Source organism: Dipodomys spectabilis, unplaced genomic scaffold (genome assembly GCF_019054845.1).
Source record: "Dipodomys spectabilis isolate Male_0828 unplaced genomic scaffold, ASM1905484v1 ptg000076l, whole genome shotgun sequence".
In the NCBI taxonomy this organism is placed as follows: domain Eukaryota; kingdom Metazoa; phylum Chordata; class Mammalia; order Rodentia; family Heteromyidae; genus Dipodomys; species Dipodomys spectabilis.
The window spans coordinates 1,122,155-1,138,080 of NW_024870753.1; the positions used below are offsets into that span (position 1 = coordinate 1,122,155).

General features: G+C 37.9%; 1 protein-coding gene across 1 annotated transcript in view; it reads right to left on the minus strand.

Annotated features, from left to right (window-relative positions):
• Rdx (radixin) overlaps window positions 1–15,926 on the minus strand; it is a 44,126-nt gene that overhangs the window by 9,820 nt on the left and 18,380 nt on the right. The window contains exons 4-10 of the mRNA XM_042682699.1: window positions 10,908–11,003; window positions 9,852–10,126; window positions 7,899–7,982; window positions 7,569–7,715; window positions 4,949–5,045; window positions 3,959–4,122; window positions 787–917 (exon numbers count right to left, since the gene is read on the minus strand). Coding sequence (XP_042538633.1) covers window positions 787–917; window positions 3,959–4,122; window positions 4,949–5,045; window positions 7,569–7,715; window positions 7,899–7,982; window positions 9,852–10,126; window positions 10,908–11,003 — 994 coding nt within the window. The remainder of the gene's footprint in view (window positions 1–786; window positions 918–3,958; window positions 4,123–4,948; window positions 5,046–7,568; window positions 7,716–7,898; window positions 7,983–9,851; window positions 10,127–10,907; window positions 11,004–15,926) is intronic.

A 15,926-nucleotide genomic window follows, 5' to 3' on the forward strand; every position in this document is an offset into this window, starting at 1 on the left:
TTCTAATCCATTTGGAATTAGAACAACCAATCATCTTTCTGACTTTCCTTCTGGTCACCTCTGAAGACAAATAGGGGTTTATTTAAGAAACTACTATTTCCCACAGTTGAATGACTAGTTCTGGTTGTCAGAAAATTAGTTTTATAATCATAGATGGCATATTACCCTGAGATCTTAATGCTTAGAAAGGTCCAAAACATTTTACTTTGTTCAATGTTTTAGTTTGCTCTGCTACCTTAGTAAAAGTGGTATATCCTAAAGTTATTTCATATAAACCGCTCAATATATCCTTTATATGCTTTCTGCACACTCTATAGTATTTTGGCTACATGCTGCCTGGGTAATTACCAAAAGCAAACAAAAAACAGAGTTCCTCTATCTGGTGATCAAACCCAGGGGCTCACACATGCTAGAATGCCTCCAACTTGAGTGTATTCTAATATAAAGTCTTTTTCTAGGAGTCCTTTCAAAAATTTTTGTATAGTCATAACAAGAAAAAAACATTTTCAAGTACTTAAATTTTTATGAAGCACTCTATAAATGCCTTTGTTTAAATGCTGTAAGGTATAGAATGTGGTTTTATTTTTGAAAACTTCAATAGCAGCAAGTCTAAATTAAATGAAAGAAAGGAGCACCACAGAATTCAAAAGTGCCTTAAACAATGTGATTTCACCTGTCTGGCTTACAATAGTGCAACTGTCCTTACACGACAAATAAAATGACATGGAAATACTATATTGAGATCACAGAGTGAGGACTTAGCCCTCATGTCTAAAAGCAGCTTACCTTTTTGGGCTTTCATCGTCTGCTCTTCAATTTGCCTCAAACGCTCCATTAGCTCATCCTTTTCACGTTCTATTCTTTCTTTTTCCTTTTCTGCTATTTCTCTCTTTTTCTTTTCATTTTCTAATTGTGCCCTTAGAAGGAATTGCAATTTCTATGTTACAAATTTGAAAGGTTAAATTCACTAATATCCAAAATATGGAATGCTAAAAATATAGGGCGATGCTGTTACACTCATGAGTAGATACACATGCTGGGTTCATGATAGGGTCATAATGAAGACAGATAACTATTAAAAACTTAGAACATTATAGAACATAGAAAATGGTATACAGAGCCTATTTTTAAGGCAATGGGGGATTTTCCACTTATATATAGGATGAACTCTGACAATTGATATGTCAACATCCTAAAAGCTGTACAGAGCCAGGTGCCAGTGGCTTATGCCTATAATTCTAGCTACTCAGGAGGCTGAGATCTAAGGATCGTGGTTCAAAGCCAGCCTGGGCAGGAAACTCTACGAGACTCTTATCTCCAATGAACAATCAGAAAACTAGAAGTGGCACTGTGGCTCAAGTGGTAGAGCACTCGTCTTGAGCTGAAGAGCGCAGGGACAGCGTCCAAGCCCAGAGTTCAAGCCCCACAACCGACAAGAAAACCCCCCAAAAACTGTACAGTTGCCTACCCCAGGAAAGTGCCTTCTTAAGATTAGCAGGAGCCTTCCAGTGGGCAAATAACAAAGGTTTAAAGGAAACACAAGTATCCCAAACAGGAAAATGGCCTGGAAGGTCAATGATTTCCAGTAGTTGAAATGAGTTAACAAAAATTTGGGGTAGTACCCTTTATGCCTAGAATAAAATGAATTTAACAATTTTGACAACTTCATTGGAATGTCAACAGATATTTAATGCTGTTAAAAAAAAAAAAAAAAAAAGATGACCAGAACTCCATGAGAAATAATGCTAAGCTGTATTTGTGAAGGGCCTGAGTGTTTCTTTTAAATATAACCAAATTCATTGATGCTATATCTACCAACATCCCACCATGGGTCAGACTCATGCTGTGGCCCAAAGCCAAAAAGATGAAGAGAAGTCAGATGTGAGACTGTTACTTAATATGTTTGACCTATGTTCAAATTACTACTTCAATATCAATGGGAGTAATTTTCCCATTAAAAAACATCAGTTTGGTTTATCCCTAACACTTGTTCAACTTTTCACAAAAGACATTACTGCCATCTAGTGTTAATTTTGAATTCCAGGCACAAAAGCACATTTCTAGTCTGTTTTACATTACAAACCTACATTATGAAATTCCTACAGGTTCTAGATACCAATCTGCACCTATTTGACTTTGGAGCAAATGAAAGTGCTCTAAATCTGCAAACTACAAGACAAATACCCTGCTATACATACATCAGACTACACAGGAAGTGTAAAGGACCCCATTCCAGCACTTAAGAAGTAAGGGCTTTGAACTCACTCATGCCTGGAAAGCTCTTCAGTTTCCTACAAGGTACTTCCCAACACCCAGGAGAAAGAGCCCCCTGGGACTTGAGACTACAGCATGTTCTTTCAATCTAAAAAGCATATATAAGCAGAGCTGATTTGGAGGTTTCTGACCATTAGAAAAGCTAAATGATAAAGTTTAATAGAATGCTCATTTCCCAGTTTCCTTGGCAAAAGTCTAGAGGCTGCTGTTCACCACCAAAGGATGTTGATCAGCCTATCCCATTCATACCCATGGCTACCATGTACGTCCCCAGACAGTGACTTTCCTTCCTTCTGCCAGGACCCAAGGTACAGCTAAAGAATTTAATGTGTAAAACCAAATCTTGAGACCTGCAGAGCACTTCAGGTCCAGCTCTCAAATATGGAGCCTCTTCTTGGAATGGGTTCTGGTTTTATTTAGCTTTTCCTAACCGATGCTACTTTCACCCTCCTACAGGGATGGAGGTGAATGAGATGAGGAAGCAGAAAGACTAATAATGGAACCCTGGCCAGAAGCAAGATGGGGGCAAAAATCTTACTGAAAAATGGAGTAAGTGTGCTATTTTTCTCTGACCTATAAAGCAAGGACTAAATGAGGTAGCTAGAATAATAGTTAGATAGTTACTGAATACCTACTGTGTACAAGAAATTCTCATGGAAGTGCATAGTACGTATCCAAAAGGAACTATAGATTATTATGCCAGAAAAGAAACTGTTATCTTCCGTTTCCTTCCTGGCCTCAATGAAACTAAACTACAGCACTATTACCAAATTGTACTGATTAAGCAGACTATTAAGAAAGACCCACAACGTACTCCTATCTATGTGATGAGAATAAAGGTCAGACAGATGTCCAGTGCAGAACATTGCACGTAGGTAAATCTTCATTAATGATAAAAGGCCTTAAATAAAGCCCATGTGTAAGAATAGAACCACAAAATCCAAAAGCACACAACTGTAAAAATTACTCCATTCCCACAGATCGTAGTGCCTTAAAATTACTTCCTTAATAAATGTTAAATCTGAGTCTCCAATTTGTTTTTCCAAATAAAGCATAAACTAAATTAATCTAACCTCAAACTCAAGAACTGTGTTGTTTGGACCCAGTAATCTGATTCCAGGGTTGATAGGACTTTAAGCACTTCATTCCATTTTTAAAACTCTCAATGACATCTTATTCAAAATTAGAGAAACACTCAGTATCTAATTTTTCAGCTGAGTTATTTCAAAGTTAAACATGTAGTACATTCTTATCCTAAAATTAATTTTTTTTTCTTGGGTCCGGTCATGGGGCCTGAACTCTGGGCCTGGGCGCTGTCCCTCAGCTCTTCAGCTCAAGGGTAGCGCTCTACCACTTGAGCCACAGCGCCACTTCTGGCTTTTTTCTTTGTGCTTATGTGGTGCTGAGGAATCGAACCCAGGGCCTCATGCATGCAAGGCAAGCGCTCTACCACTGAGCCACCTTCCCAGCCCCAAGAAATGTTATAAGTAAAAGAAATCTGAAAATTTCAAACTACTCTAAGAAAAAGACTTCTATGAAGTTGTAAAGAGCTGTTTCTTAGAAATATGTCAATTTCTACCTCAAAGATTACATACTCAACATTGTCTTTCAATTTTAATACAGTGAAAAGAATCACATGAAATTAAGAGTACATCAATTAAAATAAAAGGCTATAAATGCATACCTTTCCAACTGTTTTTGATGTTTCTCCTCCCTAGCCTGAGCCTTCATCTGCTGTACTTCAATAGTATCGGGCTTCCTTCTTCGCATGTATAGTTCATGGTTTCCCATACACAAGGCCAAAATCCGCTTATTGATTCTCAGACGAGGTGCATAAAAAACAAAATCCTGAACACAAAATGTTCCAAATTTAAATACTTCCTAGGATAATATTTCACAACAATTCACTGAATTTCAAAGTGAAGTTTGAGTCCTAATGGCATGGCAGATAATGGTTCAATTTCACAGTTCCATACATGATATACTTCCATACAAATAAGACACTCACTACTTCGTGTTCTGAGGGTTATGGAAAGGGGCTAATATGTTCTCAATGTAGATAGAGTGAGTGCCATTCTTTCTTCTTCTCCACAGTAACTATGAGCACCTCTCCTTCCACATGAGAAGAGGAGGGTTATGGTTTGCCTTTGTCATTAATGTCAAAGTTGGTCCTTGTTTATGGCTGTTTTCTATGACTTAGAAATGTCCTCTCTTTCATCTTTTCAATAACTAAAAAAGCAGTAGAGTATATCTGCTCTGATACCAAAGAATTTTTAAAAATCTGTTGAAATCTAAAGTCAATGCTTCAAAATTAGAATCCTTAACACAATATTCTATTTTAGAATAGGGCTATCTCTACATTCTAGTGACCAATAAACAATAATTTTTAGAAATTGTTTCTTAGGAATAGTGATTGTATATCACCTACTTCATAACTGAACTTCGTTAAAATAAAACTATATCGTAAAAATGTAAACCTTGTGCTTTAGTAATCTTCATTACTGCAGCACTTAGAAACACTTGGAAACTTAAAGTATGGAAAGACCTAAGATCATGTTCCTAGAAGCGATTTAGTAAGTGATTGATGTCATCTTCCATGTGACATCACAAGAAAGAAACTAGCAGAAATTCAAAGAATACATAAAACACAAGGAAAAGAAACCATTCTACTTACAGGTGCCTTTTTATCAATTGGCTTTATAACAAACTTTTTGTCATTAAATGAAATATTGCGGATCTCACTCCATGGAAAACCAATTTTAGGTGTTAACCTTAAAAAAATGAGAATATTCTTTCAATTAATGGCAGAAAACAATTGACAAAGTTTCTAACTTTGAGCCACCCTTGCTCAATGACCAAGTACAGATTTTCTAAAGATATCTTACTGTACATTTGACATCATCTTTTAAGGGGAAATGTGACAAATTACATCACATAAAACCATATAATACAAAGACTCATGAATGTATGATTAACCTTAGAAGCATTATAGTTATTTTCCTAAAATTACCTAACAAAACTATCTGGAAACCAGTGTATAGACCTGTACTTCTTGCTTTAGTTCTGTTCAGTTTTTATTGTTTTCTCTCAAATTACTACAACCATTAGTTTAAATACATTTAAGAAGGCGAAAAGACAGTAACTTCTAATTCTGGATATAAATGATTTTCCTTTCTGTTTAATTCTTAAATATTTGGATATATGTTTCAAACACTGAATTTCACTATATCATAAAAGGATTATGGTGTGTGAATTGTATCTCAAAGAATTTTAAAGAATTTTAAGATATAGAGTTGGCTAAGTGGTAGAGCTAGAATTCAAACTCAAAAACAAGTCCTTGCTAGCTGGGCAACGGTAGCTCATGCCTGTAATCCTAGCTACTCAGGAGGCTGAGATCTGAGGATAGCGGTTCAAACCCAGCCCAGACAGGAAAGTCCGTGAGACTCTTATCTCCAATAAACCACTAGAAAAAAACCGGAAGAGGCGCTGTGGCTCAAGTGGAACAGTGCTTGCCGTGAGCTGAAGAGTGCAGGGACAGTGCCCAAACCCAGAGTTCAAGCCCCATGACCAACCAAAAACAAAAACAAAACCAAAAACAAAAACCAAGTCCTTGCTTTCTCCACAACCTCCTCTTCTTCTCTAGTGCTGGAAGTGCTGAAGTGTGCCACTGATCCTGGCATTGTTTTCCCTTGTTACCATTCTACATAGAAATAGACCTAGTCTAGGGCTGGGAAGGTGGCTCAGTGGTAGAGCACTTGCCTTGCATGCATGAGGCCCTGGGTTCGATTCCTCAGCACCACATAAGCACAAAGAAAAAAGCCAGAAGTGGCGCTGTGGCTCAAGTGGTAGAGCACTAGCCTTGAGCTGAAGAGCTGAGGGACAGTGCCCAGGCCCAGAGTTCAGGCCCCACGACTGCCCCCCCGCCCCAAAAGAAAGAAATAGACCTAGTCTAGAAGAATTGTTTCTGCTTTTCTTGTATTTACTGTTATTTAAAAAAAGTCATCAAATGAATCATCATTCTAAACACAAGAGTGAAAATGACTCTGACACTAACATTTACCAAAAGGTATATGTTAGCTGGCTTCTGATAACAGAACAAGAATTCCTAACTATTTACACTACTTTTAATACAAACTGAAGGTACTGCAGTACAACAAATTATTTTTTCTATGTAAAACATTCTGAAATCAAGATGCATTTTATTGCCCTCTAATGGCCACAGAAATAAGTAACCTGCTTGAAAAGGCTACAGACCACTTTTAAAGTAACAAATACCATGCTACATTTATGTGCTACTTAAAACAAGTGACCAGTATAATTCTCAGCAATCTTTAACATGAACCTGGGAACTAATACAAACCCCACAACCGGCAAAAAACAACAAACAAACAAACCACCTTTGAAAAAGAAGACTGCCATGTATGGTGACACTAACAAAATGCTTGGGAAGCTCAAGCTTCGAGGGTCAACCCAGCAAATTAAAGACTCTCAGTTCAAACTCCAGTAACAACATACAGTAAAACATAAAAGATGGTCAACCTCAAAATATTAGGCTGTTCACTATGCATACTACCAGGAATATTTTCTTTAACTGATATCTAAAAATACTTAGTTAACATGTGCTCTTAAATTCAATACCCATCTATTAGTTCTGTTCTCTCATTGCTCCTGATTTCTTATATATGTTAATTTTTCTTTTTTTTTCAACCATAATACTTAAGGAATTATTCCTGACTTCTTGGGAGAATAAGTTTTGAATAAGGTACTACACATGATTCAGAGACAAATGAGCACACATTAAATAACATCAAAATGTGCCATTTGAAGAATACACCTAGAAGCAGAACTCTGAAATTGCAATGTGCTACAAAAATGGAAACATGGTATCAAAAAGTCTGTGGTGGCTGGTAATGTGCCTTATTGATAGAGTGCTTGCCTAGCATGCATGCTTGCCTAGCATGCATGAAGCCCTGGGTTTGTTTCCTCAGTACCACATACACAGAAAAAGATGGAAATGTGCTGTGGCTCAAATGCTAAGAGTGCTAGCCTTGAGCAAAGCAGCTCAGGGACAGTGCCTAGACCCTGAGTTCAAGAGCCAGGACTGGCAAAAAAAAAAAAAAGAAAAAGTCTGTGGCATAGTTAATGCCTAACAGATTAGTTAATGCCTAACAGATTATTCTGTTAATGTGAAAAAAAGCAAAGCTAAGACAAGACACAACTATCAAACCGTGTAATTTGGAAGCTATTTAGACCACTGAAGAATGACTAGCTCCTTATGAAAAGAATTTACTTACTTGTCATCATGCTCATAAATATTCAGACCCAAAGCATCAACACCTAGCCATAATTCAGTACCCTTTTTATTCTTTATTTCGAAATAGTTGACGCCGTACATTTCTAGATCTTGTGCAATCTTCAAGTATTCCATCATTGAATCTTCCCTGTTGAAATAAAGCTTAATGTAATACATTTAAGTAGAAGCACCTACACACCAAACTAAAAGTGCTAAAGTACCTTGGATTAAAACTGAGTATTGTTATTTACTCTTCCCAATCAAATTGTTTGAGAGGATAATTTGATATAATGTTAAAGTTTTCATGAAAATACTTATAAACTTGAAATACCTTAGCATCCCTCTATGTTCTTCATGCCAGTTTTGTATTCTTTCTTCCCACTGTTCTTTTGTCAATTTGTGTTGTTCCAAAACACTACAAGGAAGAAAAATTATTACAAAGTATTTATGATCCCAAATCAATATACCTTTAAAAGTCTAGAATCCATTTACTAACTTGATTCTAGAGGTTGTCATACAGATCAATATATGTGATAAAACTGAATAGAAAGAAATACATACACACAAGTAAGAACATGTAAAACTGATGAGATCATGGTAGGCAGTGGCTTTTGTCAAGTTATCCTGACTGTGATTCTGTATTAGTTAGCACAAGATGTTTCCATTAAGGAAGTTTTCTTTTGAAGGATTTTTTTTTTTTACAAATGCATCTGGAATCTGCAATTATCTCAGAACAAAAAGGTTCTAGGTAGCTTACATTTTAAATATCATGCTTTAAAAATCCCTACTGTAAAAACATTTCATAGGAATTCAAATGTTTCAAATACATTAATATGTTGTACCAAAATGGTTTCTCATTAACAGAAAAGTTAAAGTACAGGAAGAAAACCAGAATTTCTTTGGAGCTAAAGGACTATTTAGGCTCACTAATGTACTTTTCACCTGACACCCACTGCCTGCAATCCACCAACATGTGGGCTTCACCTCCAAATTTCTTACAAAAGCCACTAAATACTAAATCCACCTGATACTTTAGTTTCTGCCGTTCTAACTTGGCTTCCATATATAATACTTTCTTACTTAGTCTTATTTGTGAATCTCTATTTTTTCTCAGTATTCCCTATAAGGCCCTCTTCCTCTGCACTCACAAATTTGAGATCTGAAAGGGTCTATCCTACGTTTTTCTCACTTTACATCTACTTCAAATCATTCTTCATTCCCATGCATTCACCACCTCCTATTTGCTGATTAATCTCAAAACTTTTAATAAAGTACACACTGCTCTAAATACTAAATTTCTCTGATATATTTCAAACTTGGTAGTATCAAAACTGAGTCTGCCCTCCTTTCAAATTTGTATGTTCTTTTCCTTGATAAAAAGTATTACCAACTAGCTACCACACCAAGACAGAACCTAGCACAGAAAACTACGCAAACCTAGCTCTTTTCAGAAAGAAGTAATACTATGTGGCAGAGTTCATTGTCCATATTACCAGAAACTAAATTCTGTAGAATACTAGATTCTCATCCAGGTTTTCTATATAGGGAACAGCAGACCCTCTCTCTAGGTTCTGAAAGAAAGATCTAAATACACTTTCTAATATTAAGAGTGTACACTATGAAAATTAAAAATCAGGGTGCTGGAAAGCATTATTTGATGTTGCATTTTCTAGATATCAAATAACCAAACACTTGTACCATGCCTTACAGTTAAAACTAAACCATGAGGTGTATTTATAAACTAGGCACGGGCAAGACTAGATCATAAGTGGGACAGAATTATTATTCCCACTTTACAGATTTAGATAGGATCAAATACTTTGGGTTGCACATCTACGTCACATAACTAGCAGAGGGAAGAATGCAGGTAGAAGGCTTAGTGTCCTGTCACTGACTTCCCCTGTGCTATGCACAGGGTATTGACAGTATTGCACTATGATGACAGCACCAATGAGGAGTCTGAAGCCTACCTGAGAGCCTTTTCATAAACCTAAACACCTACTGTGAAAGAAACACAGCCTGACACTTATTCTCAAAACAGTTATTAAGCACTGATCTGCCTGTGCTGGAATATTACCAAGTGGCAACCATTTACACATCCTTCCTTCAAGCCCAAATTGTAGAGTCTCTTTTACTGCCTATCCTATGGAAATAGAGAAGAGCACATAAATATAAGTAAACAGCTAAGTCATGACTGTTAAGTTTATTTAGTCTAACTGGCAGTTTTAAGATCCCAAAATGCATTTAATAAACAGACTATAACATGAAGACACATTCCACTTACCGCTGGGGTAGGAGTCTGTCATTAGCCAGGTAACCTGATTTGTGAATCTCCTTATTGTAATCTCCATATTTGGCTTGGACAGCATAGGAAGCCAAAAGAACGGCAGTTTCTGGTGGGCAATATATCTCATCATTCAAGATGGCTTCTTTAACTTGCAAGAAGAAAAGTCTCTGCGTTATTTCTTGGATTAATTCTTCAGAAACATCTTCAGGAAAGAATTTAGCTCTAAACTTGAATTGCAAAGGATTCTCTTTTTTAACATCTTGTTGTGTTACCTAGAATAATAATTTCAAGTATAATCAGAAAAAAAATTAATGTATGGAAAGAAAGGGGGTAGAAGGGGGTAGGTCTGGAATATGGTGTGAAACTAACAATGAAATCTCCCCATAATAAGTAATTCATATTTTTCTAGTCACACTGAATTCTTTTTTGGGAGAAAGTGAGACATGAAATAAAAGATTCTAAATTTCTATGTTAAAGTTCTAAATAATGACTACTTATAATCACAGATCCCACTGAGGAACCTAACTGAAAATCTCTCTTCATAGTCCTGCGTCAGTTACTTAATTACACTAATATACCTATTTTAAATACTTTCTCTTACATGCTAAATTTTCCAAATAGAAAAAAGTGAGAACGTCACTTTTCTAAGATGAAAGCTGATGGTGCCTAAATGAATTTAAGGACATGACACTGGTAAAGCTTAAGAGAGACTGTGCCCAGTTGCTAGTGGCTCATGCCTATAATCCTATTTAGGAAGCTGAGATGAGAATCAATGTTTGAAGCTAACCTGGGCAGGAAAGTCTATGAGACTTTTATCTCCAATTAACAAGCAAAAATCCAGAAGTTAAGGTATGGCCCAAGTGGTAAAGCATAGCTTTGAGCAAAAAGCCAGAGGGGGCCTTTAGTCAAATTCAATCTCCAATACTGGCACGAGAGAGGAGAGACAGAGAATTGTAAAGGAGGGCTTGAAATCAGCCCTTTCACTTTCCAGGACAAATTCATGATTATGATAAATTAACTTTATTATTAGTTTAATTTTATTATACATTTTACCTTTTTATTCAGTTTAAGCCATGTAGAATAACCTTTGCTGTCTACATACTGCAGCCCAAAAAACCAGACCTCACGCAAACCAACTGTTTTCACCACCTAAAAAAAAATAAATAAATTATTCAGTTCAACATCCACATTGTAACTAAGTGACACCAGACACTATTGCAAAGAATACTACACAGATTGAGGCATATTCCTTTGCTACAGAAAAGGCCTTTTCTAAATTTAACATATTCAAGGAACATTTCTAAAACCTGAAATCCAGATTTTCTGTGTTCCTTACTTGACTTGCTCTCGAATCTCCTCAACAAGTAACAAGTCCTAAAGTAAAAACAGTGTCATAATCCTGCACTCCTGTTTCTATTCACCCTATTTGTGCCTTGTATTTGGGGCAAAGCTTATCTGGGTGGTAAATCTGATGTATCCAATATTCTACCTGTACTGAGCAAGAACTCCATCTTGGAACATGCTGTAACTTTCACCCTTTATCTCCAGTTATGTTTTTGTCCCTAGCACAAAATGTTCCTCCTGTACCTTTTATCACATGTACAATAATCTACTCGTCAAAGCCTAGTTCAACTAATATGCCTACTGTAAAAAAGTGTTCATTGTTCTCACTACTTACTCATTCCCTGATGGTCCTGGAGTTTCTACTGATATAGGACACCTGTCTGTCCTGACCACCACTGATGGCAGCGATCAGTGGAGCATCTATTTTCTGTCTTTCACTGTCTAACACTTAAGGACAGAAATTACTATTTTAAACTGCACTTAAGTATTCACATCTCAAATAATGCTGACTGGCCTGTGGGAGGCACTCTACATAAAGTGCTATAGTAAACTAGGATCTTCAGAACTACCCCACACTTAACCAAAACCACTTGTCAAAAGGAACAAACAACAACAACAAACAACAACATACACACAAACTCTTTAAAACACACACACACACACACACACACACACTCTCTCTCTCTCTCTCTCTCTCTCTTTAAAATAAAACATTCTGGGTTTCCTTTTTTCTTTGCCAGACTTGAACTCTGGGCCTGGGTGCTGTCCCTGAGCTCCTAGGCATGCCAGCTTTTTCTGTGATTAATTAGAGATGAGAGTTTCATGGACTTTCCTGCCCAGGCTTGGCTTTGAACTGCTATCAGATCTCAGCCTCCTGAGTATCTAGGATTACAGGTATGAATCACCAGTGCCTGGTTCTTGGTTTCTTTCTTTCTTTCTTTTTTTTTTTTTTGGGGGGGGGGGGGGTCCGGTCGTGGGACTTGAGCTTTGGGCCTGGGTGCTGTCCCTCAGCTCTTCAGCTCAAGGCGAGCGCTCTACCACTTGAGCCACAGTGCCACTTCTGGCTTTTTTTTCTTTTTGCTTATGTGGTACTAAGGAATGGAACTCAGGGCCTCAGGCATGCAAGGCAAGCGCTCTACCACTGAGCCACCTTCCCAGCCCCTGGTTTCTTTTTTAAGATAAAATATTATAGGACTTTGGTTTCAAATAGCAAAGTAAAGCATTCTGTTTATTTTTAAAATTTTCACTGAAATAATGTATACAGACAATATAAAAAAGCAAACTATGCTAAAATACACTAAATGTTCATTTCTGGAGATATAGAACATAAAGATTCATGATATAAAAGCTAACCAGTTTTAAACACTGAGAGGTTTCATATGGACAGTCAAGTGAGTAACTTCATGTTAGCAAATGGAAGCTGTCCAAGCCAAGCCTCAGCCAACACTAAAGCTCAGCACAGCCAGACCTGGAGCTAGCACTGTGCTGGCCCAGAGCATATGAAAGTGGGGCCAAGCAACTGCCCAGCTTTGCCCCAACCCCAAGGCTAGCCCTAGCAGGCACAAGGGAAAGATAAGCCGGAGGGGCCAGCGAGCTCAGCTAGGAAATTCCCCAACAGCCCTTAGCTCCCCAGTGCTTTTTTCCTACTTCTAGGTCTAATTAGAAATTTCTCATGACATAGTTTAAAGTATAACTGCTGGCACATAACTACATGTATATTTACTTATAAAACATAAACAAACATGCTAATAAACTACAAAGCATATACTTTTTAAAGGATTTTAGGTGATAAAAACATTTTATTACTTCATATACCCTAAGATTTTCTTGTGGGCTCCTTGGTGCATGAATACTCTGTATTTTAATCCTCCAGGTAAAAGCTACATGAAGCTAATAAAGGGAGAGTCAAACAAAAGGTCAAGATGCACTTAATATGAGAACCCCCAACACACAGGAGCTAGCCTCAACCTAACCAACTGCAATTATTTATAAACCCAGCTATTCAGGAGTCAGACTAAGTAAGGGAAAAAGCTAGAGACCCTATCTTAAAAACAAGACAGGCACGTTGGTTCACACCTGTAATCATAGCTATTTGGGTGTCAGAGATTGGAGGATTACCATCCAAAGCTGGTTACCCTACTGGAAAAACAAACTAAACAAAAAGAACTGGAGGTCATGGCTCAAGGTGTACAGAGACTAAATTCACTCCCCAGTACTGTGAAAAAGAAGTGGGATTTCATAACATGTGGACGAGGACTTAGCCTGTTCCTGACTCACCTGAACAACCTCTGTGCTAGCTTATCCCCCACACTCACACACCCACGGTAAACAAAGCCTGCGCACAAATCCTTGCATTTGGGCTCAAGGGAAATAGTTAAGAAACTGAACTGTGGCTGAGAACTGCTGGGAATAGTCTAAAACAGATGAAAATCCTCAATAATTTACACTATTAATTATAGAACAATCAAATACTGTTCAATGTATTTTACATGGATTCTCACAATTGGCTTTGGAAAAAATAATGTTATCATGTAAATTGTACAAAATAGTAAAATGAGGCAAAGTCAATCAGCTACAGCAGGATTACTAAAGGTGATATAGCTCAAGAGTTCATGCTTTCAAGACACCACTGCAACAAATGAGCTTTTTTTTCTTTTCTTTCTTTTTTTTTTGCCAATCCTGGGACTTGAACTCAGGACCTGGGAAGCTTTTTTTTACTCAAGGCTAGTGCTCTATTACATCAGTCACAGGATCTCTTCCAACAAATAAGCTTCTTTTCCTCAGTAGTCAAAACTAATTCAAGCTGGTGTATGCCTATAATCCTAGGTACTGAGGTGGTAGAGATGAAGGATCGCAGTTCGAGGCCAGTATGTACCAAAAGTTAGCAAGATCCCATCTCAACAAATGATGGAACATGCCTGTGTTCCTATCTACATGACAGGCATTGTGGTCCAAACAGGCTCCAGGTAAAAAAATGGAGAAAAATAACTAAAAACTTTTTGAAAAAGACCTAAAACCAAAATAAAGTGCCTGCCTAGCAATCTTGAGAACCAAAGTTCAAACCTCACTACTACCTAAGAAAATAATCTTATATATAGCATGCATATAGATGATGTATACATGCACAAATGTTTACAAACAAAGGGGCCTGAAAGAATTAACCCTGGTTGATAGTAGTCCACCAGGTATGGTGCAGATAGCTGATCTGCTCATGATATCACTTTACAAATAAGTGTGCATGTACATGTGCACATGCCCCTACACAGCCTTGTATCTTCCAAAAAGGCCTTATCAGGACTTCCAGACTTCATTAATTAGCTAATTACACCCTGAAAGGAATTTTAAAATTTCATCAGATGTTAGACCACTCTGGGCTGACATATAAGCTGTTATTTATTGGTATAATGCTAGAAACACTCTACTTAAGATGAAGTTCAAAAGACCATAGACTGTGGCTCTCCCACTCCTGTGTGAAGTCTTTGGAAAGGTTATCCTCCCTATGTCTCCTGGGAGACACATCACCTTCCTCTCCTCACAGTGTGTGTCTTCTTCACCTCTTGACACCTGACCATCTACTATAGCTCTCCACTCCTGTGTGTTTTTGTGAAGTCTGTGAAGAGGTTATCTTCCCTCTAATCTCCTATAAGATACTTCATCTTCCTCTCTTCTCCTCATTTGACCTCTGAGCACCAGTTTCTTCCTTTTCTCAGTAAAACTTGATGACCTAAACCACCGCATTATGTGAGCTTAAATTTTAGAATACTAAAACAGTTTAAAATTAAGCCAGAAACTTTAGAGGTAGTTTTAAGTACCAACCACTACCTTTGCTATAAAAAATAAAATAAAATAAAGGCCAGGTGCCTGGTGGCTCACACCTGAAATCCTAGCTACTCAGGAGGCTAAGACCTGAGCTGAGGCTCACGGTTCAAAGCCAGCCCAGGCAGGAAAGTCCATAAGACTCTTATCTCTAATAAAATACCAGAAAACCAGAAGTAGCAATGTAGCTCAAGTGGGAGAGCACTAGACTTGAGCTGAAGAGCTGAGAAACAGCACCCAGGCCTAGAGTTCAAGCCCCATGACAAATAAATAAATAAATAGCCTATGACACAGGGCCTCAGGCATGCAAGGCAAGCGCTCTACCACTGACCCAACTTCCCAGCCCCTTAAAAATTTTTTTTGTATGTGTTGGTCCTGGGGCTTGAAGTCAGGGCCTCGGTTATCTAACACTTGAGCCACAGCTCTATTTCCAGCTTTTTTCATGGTTAACTGGATCTAAGAATCTCATTAACTTTCCTGCCTGGGCTTGGCTTTGAACCATTATCCTTAGATCTCATTTCCTAAGTAGCTATGATTAAAGGTACAAGCCATTGGGACCCAGCTTTAAAATTCTTTTCTAGCCAGGCTCTGGTGGCTCATGCCTGTAATCCTAGCTACGTAGGAGGCTAAAATCTGAAGATCGGAGGCTAAAATCTGAAGATCACGGTTTGAAGCCAGCAGAAAAGCCCAGTGAGACTCTTATCTCCAATTAACCACTCAAAAACCAGAAGTGGCAGGGGCTGGGAAGGTGGCTCAGTGGTAGAGCGCTTGCCTTGCATGCATGAGGCCCTGGGTTCGATTCCTCAGCACCACATAAGCAGAAAAAGCTGGAAGTGGCGCTGTGGCTCAAGTGGTAGAGCGCTAGCCTTGAGCTGAAGAGCTGAGGGACAGCGCCCAGGCCCAGAGATCAGG